The 19,249-nt window shown below is 48.4% G+C and overlaps 1 protein-coding gene across 7 annotated transcripts; it reads left to right on the plus strand.

Annotated features, from left to right (window-relative positions):
* The first annotated feature begins 496 nt into the window (after positions 1-496).
* On the plus strand, positions 497-18,997 carry LOC125719477 (chondroitin sulfate proteoglycan 5-like). Of its 7 annotated transcripts, none has more exons than XM_048994280.1 (7): positions 497-942; positions 7,937-8,708; positions 12,860-13,048; positions 13,872-13,947; positions 15,722-15,778; positions 17,628-17,684; positions 18,410-18,997. In XM_048994280.1, the coding sequence occupies exons 1-7, from the start codon at positions 852-854 to the stop codon at positions 18,578-18,580; spliced, it is 1,413 nt and encodes a 470-aa protein (XP_048850237.1). In that variant the 5' UTR covers positions 497-851; the 3' UTR covers positions 18,581-18,997. The 7 variants fall into 7 exon arrangements, with proteins under 7 accessions (XP_048850237.1, XP_048850241.1, XP_048850235.1 ...); XM_048994278.1 differs by having other exon boundaries at positions 499-942; positions 13,869-13,947; XM_048994282.1 differs by lacking the exon at positions 15,722-15,778 and having other exon boundaries at positions 499-942.
* The last annotated feature ends 252 nt before the right edge of the window (positions 18,998-19,249 follow it).

Below are 19,249 nucleotides of genomic sequence, written 5' to 3' on the forward strand. Positions count from 1 at the left end.
CACTGTTTGGTGGACAACGGCGAATACATCACTGGAGTGGAGAGCACTGGGGATTCTGGGTAATGCTGCTCTCCTGTTATAGTGGGGGAGGGGCTATGCTAAGGTTTCACATAGCTGAAGTACAGGGCCGCCTGCAGGTGCAAAACATTTTAGGTGCAAAGGAAGCTTCCATATTCACTGGAAAGGAATAAGTAATCTGCTGAAGAATTTTACTCAATAATCTGCTGCTTCATGCTGGAAAATGTGTTAAAGGACAATTACAGGCATTGTATACTTTAAATTAGTACATTACTGGTACAGTTTAAAAAGGAAATTTGGGGTCTGAGTTACATGTTATGTCCATCACCACACACTGGCACCATTTTTAAGACGGAACATCGTCCTATGGCTCCCTGAAATGCGTTAAAATGAGGGCGAGCCTATTGATTCAATGGCACTATTCTGCAACTCAGGGGAGGGGGGGGGGCGTTGGACGGTGGAGAGTGAGAGCAGGAGCAGCACCCCCTCCCCTCCTGGAAAGGCGCACATACACCACCGGTCTCCCTAGCGAAGCGTCGAAGAGGCGGGCGGCGCTTGTCGGGCTCTCGCAGCGCTGGGTCGTCCTTCCCTGCGTGTCTTCACACCCGTTCCTGCGGCCATGGCACCTTGGCGAAGCGGGCCGATGTGAGCGCACCGCGGAGGGCACAGCGGAGCACTGCAATGCACGGCAGACGAGCGCTGATGGGGATGCCCCGAAAAGATTAGTGACTTATAAAGAAAAGGACTCGCATCTATACAGCCTGTGCTTAACACACGGTACTTTAGATTAAGAGGGATCATACTTTTCTTGTTCTGTTTTAATACACCACTGAATGCAAGAATGGGCAGCGGGGAAAACACGGTTTTCTTTAGGATGTTGGGCACTGTCCTTAGTCCTGTGCTTGATCCCATTGTGTGCACACGGTAAGTAAACGCTTTACTTTGATTATTGGAAACGGTGAGTAGTTTGCACAGTATAAGTAATGACGGCTCTTTCAGTGACTCCGCTGATCGGGATGCAGCGGCAAAACGTGAGTTAAACCTGCTGCGGGCATTTAAACATCACCTTTTGGTTTACAGTCTCTGGTTTTAATTCCCCATTTGCCGCGGGGGTGGAGAATAATATCACGCCACGCGCTTTGATGCAAGGAGCGTATTAATTAAATGCTTTTATTGCATTTGTTAAGTGGGAAGGCAAGATTCTGCACGGCTTTTGCCGTTCAAATTGGCGTATTTTGCCAGTTTTGACATCGGTGACACCATGCAGGGTTGGGGGGATTTGTTTGCCTTATCTCCCGCGGTGTGTTCTGCTGGGGGTCCACTGTATATCCGCACCGACATGCGCCCGCATTCCTGCACAGGCTCACACGGTGCCACAGGCGGCTTTGCTGGGGACATCTGGATGTCACCGACACGCTGCGGTCCCTTCTCACCTCCAAACGGAACACGATTTCCTCCCACCTATTCCACCTATGCATCTTCTTCCGTCAGGCGTTTCACTTGCATATTCACCGTTCGCGGTACTTAATGTAATTGCGGGCAATTATATTACATGCCTTCGTGCCCCGTGCAAATAAAGGTGTTTTTAAATATATTGTAACGCTATTAAGCAGGTGCAGTCAGATACCGTGGGAAACACAAGCGGGGGTGGCGGGGATCTTATTTGTAGTATCGTGGAGCCCCATTTTCTGCCAGGTAGCCCGACAGCTCAGCCCACTTTCGATCAGCCGGTTAATATTCAATTTGAGGCGGATCGCCGGCTTGCAGCCCCGGGTTGGCGGGCTGCCGTCCAACCGGCGGGAATCTGCGCCGCTTACGCACCGCCGCCCAGCAACAGGACGCTGGATGAGGAGGCGCTGCTTCGCACCTGCGCTGAACGCTCTTCATCCATCAGATGAAATGTCAGTATGAGCAGGATCCCAGACGGTGCCCAGCCGAGGGTGCGGCTCCAGTGTGTCGCAGAGCATGTTAAGTGAAGCGTCGAGCGACACACCAGTAGAAGCCAACACCTCAACCTTCATCTCCATCTTTGTACTGAACCTCAGTGTTCATTTTCCTTATTATTTTCAAGGCATCATTCACATCTGCATAAAGGCAGGAATAATATCAGCATCTAATGTCAAGTGTAAATGGTTACCAGCTGAATCCTGGCAGCACAAGAACAAAACTGTCCAATTGCTCGCCGACTTACAACTCGTAATTCCGATATTTAATTGCTAGCAGACTGTAAGGCAATATGGAGAGTCTTGCTAGAGGGTTTTGGGCACGGTGACAGATTGAGGGCAGAAGATAGACACTGTCTTAGCCTCTGTGAAAATGTAATGAGCTGGGGATGAGTGAGGGGTTATATTCGTGTCAGTTAGCATTGTGTCACTTTGGTGATTAGGGGAGACCCAAAGGAGGGGTGTTCACTGGTTATGTCACCTTCCTGGGGACTGGTACATGTCTGCAGGGTGTCTGTGTGCCTGCTTCTATCCGCCAAGGCGGTACCTGTGTGTGGGACTCTGGCACCAGGGAGAGTGGGGTGTGCCAGTGCAGCACAGAGGCTCGATGGAGTGTGACATGGCACCCCCGTTGGGCCCATGAAAATGGTTCAGTCCTCTTCCTAGGATGGGCGATATGAGCGCAACTATGAACACATGAACCGTCAAATGAATGCAAACTCCAGGCGAATGTGGGTGTTTTTAGCATTCCTTTTTACCTTTATATTTAAATGTAGTTTACAGTTTTTTTTCCCCACTGTTTACAATGGATATTTTACTGGAACAATTCGGATTCAGCCAACCGAGCGACGGTACCACAGCTAGTTTCCTCCTTGGATTCAAAGGAACAGCCTTTGTGTCATGATTTCATTTGCAGATATCACCAATATTTAGCTGACAAACCTTGATTTTTATGTCTGTTTGCATCAAAAACGAAAGTAGAGTTGAAGGGGTATGAACGGTGGAATGTGGCACAAGCTGGTTTTCGTGCCGGTGTTTTGCTCTGGCTCATGGCCATGAAGCTCACAAGAGTGAAACACTGGGGAAGATGGTGCATGTTGTTTGCACGTTTCCTTATTAGGTATGTGAGCTGTTACAGCAGCCCTCCACACATATACAGTCTACATTTGACATAGTCCAGTTCAGTCACCTTAGACCAAAGTTAACATTCCTTAGGTGTTGATAATTACAACAAACTGCAGATAAGAACGTATTTCATGTTTCTCAAGACTTTTGTGAAGCTGAGAACATCAACAAATCGAACAAGGTCTAGCGATGTGATTGTGGTGAGGCTGACTGATATACAGATTGAGCTGTCTATAAGGAGACCTCTTTCACAATTTAGTCCACATGCATGTTCTGACTTGACTATTGTTCCTAATTTAGTATTTGCTGTTGTTTCATTGCCTCTAGGGTTAGGTTCATGTCCGATGTCCCACACTGAAATGCGATATCATAAGCTGCCTGTGTGTTACTGCAAGAACACCCCATCATCTGTGACTATCCTCAAGTGGTTGATTAGGCAGGAAATGGCTAATCCTTAAGAGTCTAACTGCAAACATGACCACGCAAGTGGTTTGCTTCTTTGTAAGGAAATACTGGTGTATCTCTTCCCAATATGCTCACCAGAAATTAATATGTCACACAAAGCTCCTTTAAACTCTGAAATGTCCACCAGAGTGCTGCGGGAGGGTAAAGGGTGAGTTCTTAGTTAATTCTTACTCTAATCGTTCTACATAAATGATCCCATATATGCAGAATGAATGAGAAGATCCTTGCCTTGAAATAGCTGTTGAATCGATGGTCCTCGGACTATTTGGAGGAAAACAAACTTGATATTTAAAGAAGCTTCATCAGTGGAGACCTCTTCCAAGTAAGTGATGTCAGGACATTGGCTGCGATTCTGGCGCACAGACGCGCCCTTGCATTCCTTATGTCCGCTCCCAGGATGTAGTTCTATCCTGGCACAGACGTCTTCCACAGTCCCACGGAGATGCCCTCACGCCGACTGCCTGCTGCGAGCAGCGCACCACAAAGGAAACCCCGACACACCCTGGCAGCATCTCTGACTCCTCAGTAGCCGGTCCAAGATCACTCATGCCAGTTCTGTATGTGCCCCCCCTGCTTGGCTGGCATCTGCCATTGAGCCGAACCATGTACCCACCCCCTCTGCAGGGAACACCACAAGAGCAAACCACAAAGCCAAGAGCCCGGAGTTTACAATCTCAGATGCTGTATCCAAACTGTGTTATCCTATTGTTCTTATTTGAAAGCCCTCTTTCATCTTCTCCTTTTCTGATTTTGAGACCCCTCCCCCCACCCCATACACCGCTATAAAAAAGTGGCAGAGCTTATTGGAGCAGAAATGGGACCCAGCAGCCTTTATCTTGTCGTTTGTGCAAATCCCTACCACTTTAACCTGTGTCTCTCGTGGGACAACTTAATGCGTGGCACTACCACAAAACAACCCTGTAACTCTATCGCTATACCATAGATAATAATATGATGATAATTTACTGTGACCACTTGTAATTCCATGATAAGCATTTAAGAGTCACAGCACGAATCGCCATACAGCACCACCAAACACCATAATTATAATGACACAGGATGCCTGTGTGTTTGGAGGTTGTGACAATACTACAACAAAAATAGGCTGATGTGAAACAGAGTGTAACATCTTAGTGCTGTCTGTATATCTCACATCATTTTCAATCATCTGTCTTTGTGGATCTCAACTTGAACTGAACTTAATCTTAGCTGACTTGGTTAAAAAAAAAAAAAAAACTATAAAAAAATTTACTTTTGGACTGCTAAAAGTATTGCCTTTGTGTCAAGCAATAAACAACATGTGGTCCATAGGTGGGTCAGCCTCGTTTTCGAATACACAGAGTGTACTAAGGCTGGAGGAAATCATTGACAAGGGACAAATCATTAAGGCCACACTGCATTTCCGAAACAGCAAGGATTGTGGGGTGCTCTCTGTCGGCTGTGATGCGTGTCCATTCACCACGGCTGACCATGAGTACCCCACAAGCTTTGCCATTTTGGGGATGATTTGTCCACAATGATTTGCCCCTTGTCAAAGTCACTCAGATTTTTATCCTTACCCATTTCCTCTGCATTCCACGTTTCGGCTATGAGCTCCGAATGTTAGTTCACCATCCACAAGCACCATTTTTACGAGATAGTCAGCACCGTTTACTTCATATGGGAGTAATCGTAATGATTTGGCTTGTCACTGAACATTCCAATTTGGTTTCTTTCTAAACAATCAAGCACAAAGACGTGATCGTGATTCTAACCAAAACTGATCACCTATAACGCTCGATCCAAATCACTCTTGTATAAAACTAGACAAAGGTAGACTAAATGAGTAACTCAGCATTAGTTTTTTTTTGGCGGTTGTAGTTTTTAATCACATAAGTGAGTTACCAATGTGGTTTTTCTGTGAATTATGGGTGAAGGATTATGGGTCCTGCTTCTCCTGACACCAGGAAGAATCCTGATTGGTTAATGATGCCAGTTAAGGAAATTTACAGCCATTCTGCACCGCCCCCCGCGTGTAACGTATTCACATGCATTCTGACACTTAAAAGGCTGATCGATTGTGCTGAGTAGGTAATAAACTCCCTTTGGAGTGGCAGCTTAATTAGGGTACCCACCTCCTTTTCTCTGTAGCTGTCTACCGCGTAAGACTGTTGCCAATAGATTCTCGGCATTTGGGTGGAAGCCACTGATTTTTTTAGTCTTAAATAAGCTCAAGGATGACAGGCACCTTAATACGGCCTCTGTGGTAACTGTAACAAGCTTTGCAAATTCTGGGAATGGATAGATTTGAAGCAGGCCCTTCGAATCTTCTGTCCCGATCCAAACGTGCCATGTTACCCTCCTGTTTTTTTGGCCGTACTCCCGAAAGTCTTAAAAGCTCTGTTTATCTAGCATGATTCCTCAGCCAGCTAGCCGCATATTTTCCATCACGTACAACCTGAAGGCGAGCAGATGGGTACAATTACGACCCGCGCTCCTCTCGCCCATGCTTAAGGAGGCTTCAGAATGGAGAGCTGAGGTTTGCACTAAGCAATGGGAGGTTAACAAAGACTGGGAGAGGGAGCAACCCCTTTTCGCCCCCGTTCTTTGCAGGCAAGTGATATGACGCAATGAAGCGGTAAGAGGCACTCGTGCGTGGCCTGCACCGATTGTCTTGGTGTAAAGGACGTGGCATTGGCCTATTCCTGCCAGACTAATCGTGGCAGGGGTGCGCTCGATGAATGGGAGGGGGGGTGGCTGAAAGAAACGTCAGAGGGGGGCGTCACACGGCGGACCTCCCGCCAGCACCTCCAGTGGCCTCGTCGACGATGTCATGAGAATGAGCCAAGCAAGCTAAATGAAGGGGAAAGGGGGGGGGGGGTCTCTTCACGACAGGAAGCAGACAGGTGGAGGACGAGGACGAAAGGACACATGATCACAGAAGCAGGGAGCTTGGTGTTTATTAGCACCAGTAGCTGACAGTGGCTTCGCCTACTTTCTCAACAGGTACATCCAAGACGTTTTGTCTTGCCTGTAAGAACATAATAAATGTACAAACGAGAGGAGGCCATTCGGCCCATCAAGCTCATTTGCAGAGAACTAATAGCTCAGAGTTGTTAAAGTCTTATCTAGCTCTGATTTAAAGGACCCCAGGGTTTCAGCTTGCGCTACACTAGCAGGAAGACTGTGGAGGTTTTGACGTTCATGATAATAAGTGGACTGGAATGGTGGCTCCCCTTTAGGATGGAAAAGCCTCTTTCCAGCACATAGTGAAGTGGTGTTAGTTATCAGACGTCATCCTAGACCTGGATGGATCTTTGCTTGCTTGCTCTCACCGGCCAGCCTCTGCCTCTATTGTTTGTTTTACAGCGAGACCGTATGTAGAGGCTCTGAACAGGGATTAGCCCAGAAACAGTCCGCAGAAAGGGTCACTTTGCACCAATTCGACAAAAACAAATGTGATTCCCTCTTTCTTTGAGCTTTTTTTAAAGGGAGACTCAGAATGTAGTTGGGACTCACTTTTCCAGGCTTTCATAAGAGAAGGACACCATATTTAAGGACTGAGAGGTCACACTGGGGTGTGTTTATGTTTCATGCATTTGTTTTCACACTGTGGAAAATTCTTGGGCTGAGTTTGACGTTGACGCTCTTTTGTGTATAAGAGACCTTAGTCACACCAAAGCATGAAGACAGTTTGTACTCTAAACGTCAATGGCAAATGATGCAATATCAGGGAAACTTCTGACTGGTGTTTCATTGCAGAAAATGGTTGAGTGGTGATATATGCTTACCTCATGCTGTGGGATCTCAGGGAAATTTTGACTGAGACCTTCTCCCAAACTTGCCCCCCCTGTGCCAGCAAAGAAACATTAGTAAATTGGCAAAATTAATCCCCCGAAGCAGCTTTGGAGATCAGCAGAGCTGCTCTGGGAACATATTTGAGTGGCGACTAAGGCGATCAGTCCTCTGTCTCCTAATATGTTTTGTCTTGTCTGAGTGGCACAAGTTGGCTGTGGGGCCTGTAGCTTACTTTAAGATGGCCTCCTTAAAAGATCCCAGGTTTAGTCTCAGTATGAAGCCCTGCTACTGGCTGAAGGTGGCTGAGAAGGAGCTGCTTGCAGACAGAGAGAGAACAAGGCACGGAAATGCAGTTTCAAAGCTACAATGATCCTTTGGTCTAAACAACAACAAGCAAAGCATATTTTGTGCTCAAAGTGGGATTTGTTTTTACACCTGATTAAAGCATTTACCTATAATCTGTAAATCTGTAAAATCTGTAAAACCTTCTCAGCTCCCATTTAAAACATTTATTATGGATCGTACCACAATAGTCGTGCTGAGGTATAATATCCTATTGTTTATATGAAAGGCAGGCAGCCTGCTAACCAGAATGGCGTCATTTTCAGGCATCTTGCTTGAGGCCAATGTCACTGAGACGGGAAGCCAGGCGAACTCGTCCCGGGCCGCACGCAGGCCCCGTGGCTGGGAGGAGGCCGGTAGCGGGATGACGGGGGACACCATGGTGGGCCCCGATGGTAGCCCCAACGTGGCCGAAGACGACCACCTGATGTCAGCGGCGACCACCGAGATGCCGCCGTCTCACACCCCGACCGGCATCCTACCCGAGAAGGACGAAGAGTCCATGGTGGATCTGGATGACAGCCTTACCCCGCAGCAGCCTGGCCCCCTGCCCGTGCAGCCCCACCCGGTGATCTTCACCGTGAGCTACACGGACCCCGAGCTGCAACAGAGAGAGCTCCATCCCCCGCCCGCAAAGCCCACCACTCACGAACTACGCGGAGTAGAACCCAAGTCCTGGCTGACTAACATCTACGGCTACTTGGATAACTACTCCACCACCAGGGCCTACGGCGAAGACGACTCCGCGTCCACCACCGACATGATGGACGAAAACCTCCTGCACTCCACTCCGCCATCGGTGCCCGTGTACCCCCGTGGTCCACGCCCCATCTCTCCCGTTGACACTCTATCCAGTGGGTCCGGAAGGAATGAGGATGCTCGGCTCCCTCCGGGCAGCACCAGCAGCAGCGGGTCAGACTGCCGGCTCGGTTACGTGAGAAGCAACGGCACCTGCCGCTCGCCGTGCGACCTCTTCCCTAGCTACTGCTTCAACGGTGGCCAGTGCTATCTGGTGGAGGGCATGGGCGTCTTCTGCAGGTAAGGGCTTCAAGGTCTTTCACTGGCTTTGCGACGGATCGGTCAGGAAGGGGTTTTGCAGTGCCAAACTGCAGAATGACAGCGCATGAGCTTCATGGTGCGGACTGACTTCCGCATTCTTTAGCTTCTAAGAAACTTGCCCCACCTATCTGAACTCTGCAAAAAAAAAATAAGGAATTAAAGTCTAGCAGGGACCTCATGCAGGGACTGAATCTGAGTGGGCAAATAGGATTTCACTGCACTGAGCCAAACAGGGTAGACAGCAATGCACTGACTCGTGTCCTGAGGTCACGTCTCGGTGGAGAGCTCGTCTAATATGGGGCACAGGATTGGATTAGACAAGATTCTATCATCTGTAGGAGTGGGTTTTGGGTCTCCCATTTCCTCTGGAAAAGCCAGATTGCATTTGAGCCCCCCCACGCACCCCAATGCAGGCACACACACACACACACACACACACACACTGGCCTGTAACCCAAAGGTTGCTGGTTCAAGTTTTCTTGTGGGAATTTGCTGTCCTGCTCCCAATTAAGGTTTGTCTGGTGGTAAAGATGAGTATGATGGTAAGTTGGTCTTGATAACACTCTCAGTTGTATCACTAATTAATGGTCAGGAAGGAATTATGTGACAACCCGTGTCTCCCCCTACTACCACCATCGCACTCCTGCACATTCGGTGACAAATCATTTCCTGTCATTTCCTGGTAAGAACATGACTGAGGGACACTGATGGTCATACCGGCAATCTGTGTGTATGTGTGTGACTGAGGGCTGGATAGAAGGTGAACAGTGGTAGGCTTCTCTGTCTGTTTTTCCCAAGAAGAGTCTGCAGTGGTTGGAGGTAACCTGAGTGGGTTTCCATGGAGACGATGGGAAGGGGGGATTACTGCATGCAGTCTGAGAACTTGTGTGTCAAATCACTGGCCAGAGAAACGGCTCTGCCTAGGAAGGTTTCAGCTCCTGTCAGTCCACCGCGTCTGTGCTGATAAGGTCATCTGTGTGCCCTCTGTCCGTACTGATGGAGTAGCATAGCATGCTCACACTGTCAAGCCACGGAGTCGCCTTCCGTCAGTGATCTGATGTGCTGACTGGTGCTACAGTCAGAAGATCCCCAATCTGAGATCTGTGGCAGGATTATGAGATGAGCTTGCAGCTGCCAGCTGTTTCTTGTACAGCATTTTAGGAGCCTGACACCCCCCACCCACCCCGCCCCGCCCCATGCTGCACTGCCTCTGTGACATAAAGGTCTTCAGGCACCTGTAAGTTTCAGTAATTCTCCACAAACCTCATAATTAATCACGCGCACAGTTCATTTACATTTACCGAGCTGTTACTTACAATCCCAGAGAGAATTCGTAGAGGAAATGTAGAACAGGAGAGAACATGTCTGATTGACATACAGAACACACACACACACACACACACACACACACACACACATAGAACAGGAGTTCCGGTCAGAGCTTGGGGCTCAGAAGCACACGGCCCCCTTTAGCCACTGTCACCTTGGGCCCCCCGTAAGTGGCTGGGATTAGATTATGTTCTTACCGACAGACCGTGGATTAGTTTCATAATATAGTTAATAATGGATTATGCAGGAATGGGGAGTGGCTGTTGTGGAGGGGGGGGGGGGGCAGTTCCCGTCACCTGGGGTTATCCTCCATGCTCCATCAACCCTGTCAACAATGTTACTACAAATTTCCATCTACTCATTAGACATAAAAACCGGTGGGAGTATGACCGCCAGATTGCCACACGATCTTTTCAGGTGCCTCAGGGTGACTCAGTTGTGAAAGGTGCTATATCGAGATAAACTGAATTTAATTGAGCAATGAGTATTTAATTGAGTATTTAATTTAATTAAGTCCTGATGAAACTGCTGTTCACTGCATTGGTTAAACGTTGTGGTATCGGCGCCAATCCAGGCCTATTTGACGGATTGGGGATTGGCCATGTGTGACCGATCCACGAACAATACTTAGGTTTTGCTAGTCTCTAAAAAGATAGCGCTGATGTCCTGTAAAATCTATTTGCACAATCACTCGCACGACATTCCAGATGTGACTTCGTGACACTCGAGCTCAACACTAACGCTGCCACTCGCAGTGATGCAACAGGCTTTTTGCTGCTCAGTGGGTGCGAGCGCAGTGACTTCCGCCTGCTGTGACGTCACGCGCATTCCCTTTGCAGTGCAAGGAGCGTAAGAAGATCACATAAGAGAGTGACGTTCTGGGGGGTATTATACGCTTTTAACAGCAACTAGTAGCAGAGCAATCTTTGTAAAAACACAGTTTTGAGAGGTGGCAGTAGCGTTTAGTGGGAAACGCCCACTAAACAAAGTGCACGCAATTGTGCAAGTGATATGAAAGAAGAAAGGGGTGGTTTGGGCGGCGCCAGCGTGGACTGTTCTGCGCACGAGGGCTGCGATCGCAGCGAAGTGTAAGTGAGGATGTTGCCAGTGGGATAAAAATTGTGGGGCATTTTAAGCATTCGCCACTTACATATATTTACTTGGGAGATCAAACTGAACTGAAAATGCCTCAAAAACAATTAAAACTAGATGTACAAACAAGGTGTAACCGTACGATATGGATGTTTCTAGTAGCATAATTAATGAATTTATCTGTATTTATTACTTGAAGAGTATTATTAATATATGAAATATAAATATGTGATATATATTCATTATATTAAAATATTAAAGTAAAAAGAGCTCTTGTATCAGAAACTGTACTTGTACCGACTGTTGTGTATAATAATTGGATTGGAACCGAAAATATGTGGATGGGTCCGTCCCTAATGGAAACATTGTAAGATGGACCGGACTCCAATCCAGTGAAGTCACTGGGATCTTGAGGCAGGTGCCTCCATGCTCCATCAACCCTGTCAACAATGTTACTACAAATTTCCATCTACTCATTAGACATAAAAACCGGTGGGAGTATGACCGCCAGATTGCCACACGATCTTTTCAGGTGCCTCAGGGTGACTCAGTTGTGAAAGGTGCTATATCGAGATAAACTGAATTTAATTGAGCAATGAGTATTTAATTGAGTATTTAATTTAATTAAGTCCTGATGAAACTGCTGTTCACTGCATTGGTTAAACGTTGTGGTATCGGCGCCAATCCAGGCCTATTTGACGGATTGGGGATTGGCCATGTGTGACCGATCCACGAACAATACTTAGGTTTTGCTAGTCTCTAAAAAGATAGCGCTGATGTCCTGTAAAATCTATTTGCACAATCACTCGCACGACATTCCAGATGTGACTTCGTGACACTCGAGCTCAACACTAACGCTGCCACTCGCAGTGATGCAACAGGCTTTTTGCTGCTCAGTGGGTGCGAGCGCAGTGACTTCCGCCTGCTGTGACGTCACGCGCATTCCCTTTGCAGTGCAAGGAGCGTAAGAAGATCACATAAGAGAGTGACGTTCTGGGGGGTATTATACGCTTTTAACAGCAACTAGTAGCAGAGCAATCTTTGTAAAAACACAGTTTTGAGAGGTGGCAGTAGCGTTTAGTGGGAAACGCCCACTAAACAAAGTGCACGCAATTGTGCAAGTGATATGAAAGAAGAAAGGGGTGGTTTGGGCGGCGCCAGCGTGGACTGTTCTGCGCACGAGGGCTGCGATCGCAGCGAAGTGTAAGTGAGGATGTTGCCAGTGGGATAAAAATTGTGGGGCATTTTAAGCATTCGCCACTTACATATATTTACTTGGGAGATCAAACTGAACTGAAAATGCCTCAAAAACAATTAAAACTAGATGTACAAACAAGGTGTAACCGTACGATATGGATGTTTCTAGTAGCATAATTAATGAATTTATCTGTATTTATTACTTGAAGAGTATTATTAATATATGAAATATAAATATGTGATATATATTCATTATATTAAAATATTAAAGTAAAAAGAGCTCTTGTATCAGAAACTGTACTTGTACCGACTGTTGTGTATAATAATTGGATTGGAACCGAAAATATGTGGATGGGTCCGTCCCTAATGGAAACATTGTAAGATGGACCGGACTCCAATCCAGTGAAGTCACTGGGATCTTGAGGCAGGTGCCAGGACGCGGAGAAGTTCCTCTTGGTGTTGCTTGATTTCTTGTATCCCTCCTTCTCCCCCCCCCCCCCGCCCACCCCCAGGTGCAATGTGCAGGACTACATCTGGCACAAGGGGTCGCGCTGCGAGTCGGTGATCACGGAGTTCCAGGTGATGTGCATCGCCGTGGGAACAGCTGCCCTGCTGGTGCTGCTGCTCCTCATGATCACCGTCTTCTTTGGCAAGAAGCTGCACCTGCTGAAGACCGAGAACCACCGGCTGCGCAGACGCAGGTGCGACTGGGGGGCGGGCCCATGCCTGTGTGGGGGGCGGGGCCAGGTGGGGCGGGGCCAGGCGGGGGCGGGGAACGCAGGGGCTGAGGAGGGCTAGGTGGAGGAAAGGTGAGGTATAGGAGAGAAGTACAATGCAGAAACTGGAGGAAATGTGTGAAGCAGGAGCCTCAAATGGCTAAAAGGTAAGTCAGGATGATGATGATGATGAAGATGATGATGATGGAAGAATGAAGATGCCCTCTGATGTGAACACAGAGCTCATAACTCCAGGTGTAAGTAAGAGAGCCTGGCATCAGAGGTATGTGTGTGTGTGTGTGTGTGTGTGTGTGTGTGTGTGTGTGTGTGTGTTTGTGGAAGATAACCTAGATATGGCTCTGTGTCTCTTGGAGGTCAGGTCTGAGGGAGCCGTTCAGGGATAGAGAGATGCATGCTGCATGTAGGAGGCTTATGCATGTGGATACATACATGTTTTTTACATGCATTCACATGCTCATCACTGCATGCCTTGCAGACTACAGAATGAGTGACAATAATGGACAAAGACCCAGGGGCTGTTTGAAAAGGCTGCACTTTGAGGCGAACTCAAAAAAAAAAAAAAAAAAAAAAAAATATATATATATATATATAAAGAGTTAATTTAAACGAGGCCATCTCCCTGCGCACGACCCACAGATCCACTGACTCTGTTTCACATTTTTCCCCGCTGCCCGTCCCCCCGTCTCTCTCTCTCTGTCTCTCTCTCTCTCTGTCTCTCTCTCTCTCTCTCTGTCTCTCTCTCTCTCTCTCTCTCTCTCTCTCTCTCTCTCTCTCTCGCCTGCAGCAGTAAGCACCGCCCCACATCGGAGCAGCACAATGATAATTTCTCGCTGTCCACCATCGCTGAGGGCTCCCACCCAAATGTAAGGAAACTGTGTTCCTCCCCCTCCTCCGCCATTCCCCATGCTCGCGCTTTGGCTTACTATGATAACATTACCTGTCAGGTAACGTGCCTCTCGCCTCTGTTTCTCTCTCTCTCCCTCTCTCTCTCTCTCTCTCGCCCTCCGTGCGGGCTTGCATGTCCTCCCTGGAGTTCTCTCTCCCTCTCCGGGGCAAGCCCGCCCCCTAACACGGGTATGGGTACAGGGCTGGACGTACTGCCTCCCCTGTGCCACTAGCTATAACGCCATTCGCCAAACGGGCCTCGTTCCAAGCTCCCGTCATTACTGATGCTGGCGTGTCCCCGGCCCGCCGCAGCTAGACTGGTTGGTGGGACCGAACACCGGAACCATCCCAGGTTCTGGTATTCCCAGTTGGATGTTGCTGGCGTGCTGCCCGGATGCCCATCCCATTCCTAGATTAGATGCAGTTTGCTGAAACTGCGTTGATGTAGGGCTAATGCTACATCAACCTGGCACATGGCCATGCATCCGAGTTTCATTGGCAGCCTGGAAGGGCCATTTTAGCCCCCCCAGGGCTGTGGAAACTCACACCCATTGGTCACCCAAGCAGTAGAAACCGGCGATATTCCCCTCATCTCAGTGTGTGCCAGCCTGCCCCTGGAGAGTCACCCCGCCCCCTTTGCATGTGACGCTATCCTACTCGTGTGATTGGTCGCCCAGGGTCCCTCCTTCACCCGCTGGCCCCGGGGCGCACTGCTATCTCGCTTGTGTCACCACCGCCACCAGCATGCCCGTCCGTCTGTCTCACCAGTTGTTCCCGATCTTTGCTTGATCGTGGGTTGATGGCTGGGACTCGATAATGAGGGCGGTTTGGGGCGGGACACTGGGGGGAGGCATCACATGCTTCTGTCATCCAGCAGCGTATCCAAGGTGCTGCGCCACACCATGCCCCCTCCCTTCTCCCCCAGACTAAAAAAGAGATTCTAACGGTCGACAGAAAGGGCGCTGTAGAGGAGCCTCACCAGACCTAACACAAATGTAGTTCCCTGCCTGGTCTGGTACTGTTCCTCCGGGCCCCGGGGTCCAGGTCGGCATTGTCTGTTCTGGATGTGTGTCCCATACCTCGGTCCACTGCACTTCTGCTGGCAATAAGGTACCAGGTTCTACCGGTTATGACCATGCTGTGAACCGTGGATCAGGAGGACAGACCAAAACGGATCAGCCAGCTTCTCAAACAGCAGGCGGACAGCCCCGAGGCCTAGTCCTGACCATCAGGGGCCCAAAAGCAGGACAGCACCAGGTCTGCGAGGGGTACCGAGATGGCGCCAGGCGGGGGTGTGAGACACAGACCATGTCACATAAAATGAATTCTCCAGAGGAACCTGAAGAATGCCATTAAATGCAGCAAAACACTACTGACATATGGTTTGTTACTCAATGAGTAACAAATACACACAGCCGACTTAACAGCTGGGGGGGGGGCACATGTTTGCAGATGACCTAGCAAAAAAAACTGCAAGGTTCTTGCCTTGGTACCTAAGGACAGCAGTCGTGTTCAGTCCAAAAGACGTGTTGTACAGGATTTGGCGGAGTCAGGCCCCGTGTGCACAGACAGACACAGACACACACCCACAGACACACACACCCACAGACACACAAACGTACACCGACACGCACACAAAAGCTGTGGACGACCCCCTGTCTTGGATTCCTTTCCTCTATCTCCCCGTTTCTCTCTGAATGATGTTATTTATTCTCGGGGAATTATAACCCTGTCCCAAATGCCCACCCCCAGAAAACTATGAACAGATACACCTGGGAGTTTAAGACCAAAGAGGAGCCCACCGACGAGGTAAGACACCCCCCCCCCATTCTTCAAACCCTCACCTTAGGCCTGGATGGCCATTTCTGTTCATTGTTCCGTTACCGTGGAGACCTTGAGCAGCCCCTCGACCCTGAGTGTGAGTCTGTCGGATCATCGTAACCCTGTTGGAAAAATCGAGCCAATCAGCAGTCCCCCACCACCCGCCTCCCAACATGACCCCCCCCGTGGTCCCCTTCAGGTTTATAAACCTTGTAGCTAAGATTTAGGACATTCTGAAAAGACCTAACCTAAAAGATTGATGTACCAATGGGATATATTTCTTTAAAATTTTAAGCATATAAGTAACGTAGAATGGAGAAGGTAGAATGGAACACAACGTAACTTTTGTATCCCATCCGGTTCATGAACGTTACTTTGTATCCCTGACAGTGGGAACTTGTTCAGGATGGTGAAGCTTCACAGAATCATCTACTGACTGCTCCGCATTACATATAACGCGGCCCTTTTAGCCTTTAGCTTAGCTTCGGCCTAGGAGACAGCAGCCAGACCTTGAATGGGTTTACCAGCACCTCACTGGTAACACTCACACAGAGAGAGCAGGTTTCACTGGTACCCTTAAAGGACTCCGGTCCCACCCTGAGCAGTTGTGGTGTTTCCCTTCCGGTGTTACTTTCAGGGAGCAGATTGTCTTGATTGGCACAGATCAATATGGTGCCAGAAGGCAAGGAAAAAAACATGAATCTGTGCTAGACTCCAGTCCCCAGCGACCTTCACACACCCTGTTCTGCGTAGCTGGTCGATATCAGGCACTGTGCCCCCCCACGCTTTGCGCAACAACTCCAACCCAGTTTGCAGGGCTGGTAAAGGGCTGATCCAAGTACCAGACTTGGAGACCACTGGGTCCTGGTTGCCTGGAGCATGAACTATTTTGCTCTGGGGTGGTCTGTGATTGGGGGTATATGTAGACCTATCTATAATCTGGGGGGGGGGGCTGGACCCCAGCTTTCTCCTGGCTGTTTGAGTTTCTGTTGTGCCAGAATAGCAACCGTCGAAGTTCACGAAAACCCATTATGGAGAACGTCACTGCTATGGTGGGAGATGACTGGTGTGAGGGTATCAGAACAGGGTTAGGATCTTGTAATACCTGCTCCCAAGAGAAGCACCAGCCGGATGCAGACCATTCATGTAAGAACTTGAACCAGGATGGTGAGATCCAGCCGTCTAAAGCTAAGGAAACCGGCTGGCAGCAGGTCCAACCATGGACTGTTTTCTGCTCTAAGTACTCCTTCGCAGGACACCACTGGTGAGAACCAATCACTCTTGAGTCCAAAATAAGTCATAAACTTTGAAATGGGTCAAATTCACATAAAGCTTATGGAATGTTCCACATCCGCTCTCTACATTCCTGGGTTGTTGCTGGAATTATGTGATTTGACCAGTTTAAACAATTGACCGGCTTCATAGATTTTAGTCGGCATTTTTTTTTTTGGTTTCTCCCCCAATAATCCAGCACCTAATTGGGCGTCTTTATCAACCCAGCACACCATCTCCGATTATGACCCCCCCACACCCCATGTGTGGGGATCACTTATTTACACCCACTTTCCCCCAACCTCCTGTTGACACCAGAATGCATGATGTTTTCTCATCAGCCAAATTCCAGCCATTGTGCTTGAATTAGTCATCCCAGTGAAACCTACCTCAAACCTGAAATCTGAGCTTCCCAGTCCAAACTCTCCCCCGGTATCCCAGTAGCAGTGTAGGCCAGTGAACTGAAGTGCATGAAGGTACTAGACCCTCGCTTCACCCACATCCTCCGTGAAGCTCTGATACGACGGCATCCCAAAGGGCTTGTCTCATGTTATCTCTCCACCAGACGAACGGGAAGATCGTGGAGACCAACACTAAAGCTTCAGAGCTTCCCAGCATTTCGGCAAGTGTCGGGGGGGGCGGGAGGGGGGTGGGCAGATTCACTGGAGGCTCTACCTCAGAATTGAGAGTTTTCATGAAAGGTAGCTGCTTCCTTTAACAGGAAGTATGAAGCCGTCAGACTGCACTGCCACTAAATGTGCAGGACACACTTACATTTATTTTATATGCTCTTGTTTTTGGGCTTTTATGCCGATGTTAACGGCTGTTATTAATCTGCAGCATTCTGATATCACTTGTGGTCACTCTGGGTACTGAATAATCACACATGTCTCTTATCTGGGTATGAAGGTAATTTCAGGCATGAGTCAGGGGCAGATTTCAGGGATGGGGCTGCATGGGGAGACAGGGGGTTTCAAGCCGGGTTCCTGCATGCATGAGCATGACTGCACGTGTATTTTGGGGATTGTGGGCGGGGCATTTTTGGGTGGGTGGGGCTGTGGGTAGCATCTTACAGTTTAGCTTTCCACACATCTTGTACCCTCCATAAGTGTCTGTAAACAAATCAGAGGTCACACTGCTTTTACCAAATCAATCAATCAATAAAACAAAAAAATTGTATTTAATATATAACTTTTTTACAGTTTTTTATGTTTGTTTGTCAGCAATATTGGCTATATTTCTAACCAAAGCCCATAGGAGATTTGGATTATGATGTTGCGGCAACTTTGGTGTGACTGGGGAAGGTATGCAAGCAGGGCTAATTGGGGGGGGGGTGTCGTCCCACAGGACGATCCTAATGCCCAGAACAAACTGGAGGACCCCGTGAAAGCCCCCCCGCCTAAGGAGGATGAGCCCCTCAACATCCAGAATTCGCTCACCCCCAAACATGAGAACAACAAGGTGGCTGCTGAGGAGAACTCGTCTGACGTGAACTCACTGCAGAACAACATGATGTAGTGCCCCTGCCCCACCACAAGGTGGCATGTTCACCCTAATTCCCCCATCTCACCCTGTCAAGAGCAGGCAGTCCATGTGCCCACCCCCCCCCCCCCCCTTACCCTACTGCATTACAGCATGCGTTGGTATTTTTTGTACAGATAAAAAGAAACAGATTTACGAAGCAAAAACATAGAAAGAAGACAAAAGTTTTAAATCTGCAAGGTTTTAATGTCTGACTAATTCGTTGAGTACGTATAAATATATAAGAAAACAATGTGGATTCGTATAAGAGAACATGATGTGGTTTTTTTTCATTGACGTGTTTCTAATCCTTTGATGTATTTGCAGTTTTTTTTTGTACTTTTTTTGGGAATACAGACTCCGTCAGAAAAAACAAGTTTGGACAGTTGTTGAATAAACCTTTTTAACATTGAAGATCAGCTTCCCTGACTCGTCCTTTGCTGCTCTTTCTGGGTTTTGGCAGCTGCCAGCTGTGCATGGCTTCAGTGCCCCTCACCTCACCCCTGGGGGGGGACACGTTCAGTCATTTCCTACCCTGTAGTCTGGGCACACACACAAACACGCTGCTCACTCACGCCCTGGTAGCAGTGGTAAAGTTCATAAACCTTGTGTGGGCGTGGCCATGGTTTATTTGGGGGAAGGGGGGGGGGGGGCACGGATTTGGGG

The sequence above is a fragment of the Brienomyrus brachyistius genome, chromosome 23 (assembly GCF_023856365.1).
Source record: "Brienomyrus brachyistius isolate T26 chromosome 23, BBRACH_0.4, whole genome shotgun sequence".
Lineage (NCBI taxonomy): Eukaryota > Metazoa > Chordata > Actinopteri > Osteoglossiformes > Mormyridae > Brienomyrus > Brienomyrus brachyistius.

Coding starts and splice junctions, on each gene's coding strand:
- LOC125719477 (XM_048994278.1), top strand. CDS start 852: ATGCAAGAATGGGCAGCGGGGAAAACACGGTTTTCTTTAGGATGTTGG. Junction 8,709..12,859: donor GGCATGGGCGTCTTCTGCAG/GTAAGGGCTTCA, acceptor GCCCACCCCCAG/GTGCAATGTGCAGGACTACA. Junction 17,685..18,409: donor CAGAGCTTCCCAGCATTTCG/GCAAGTGTCGGG, acceptor GTCGTCCCACAG/GACGATCCTAATGCCCAGAA.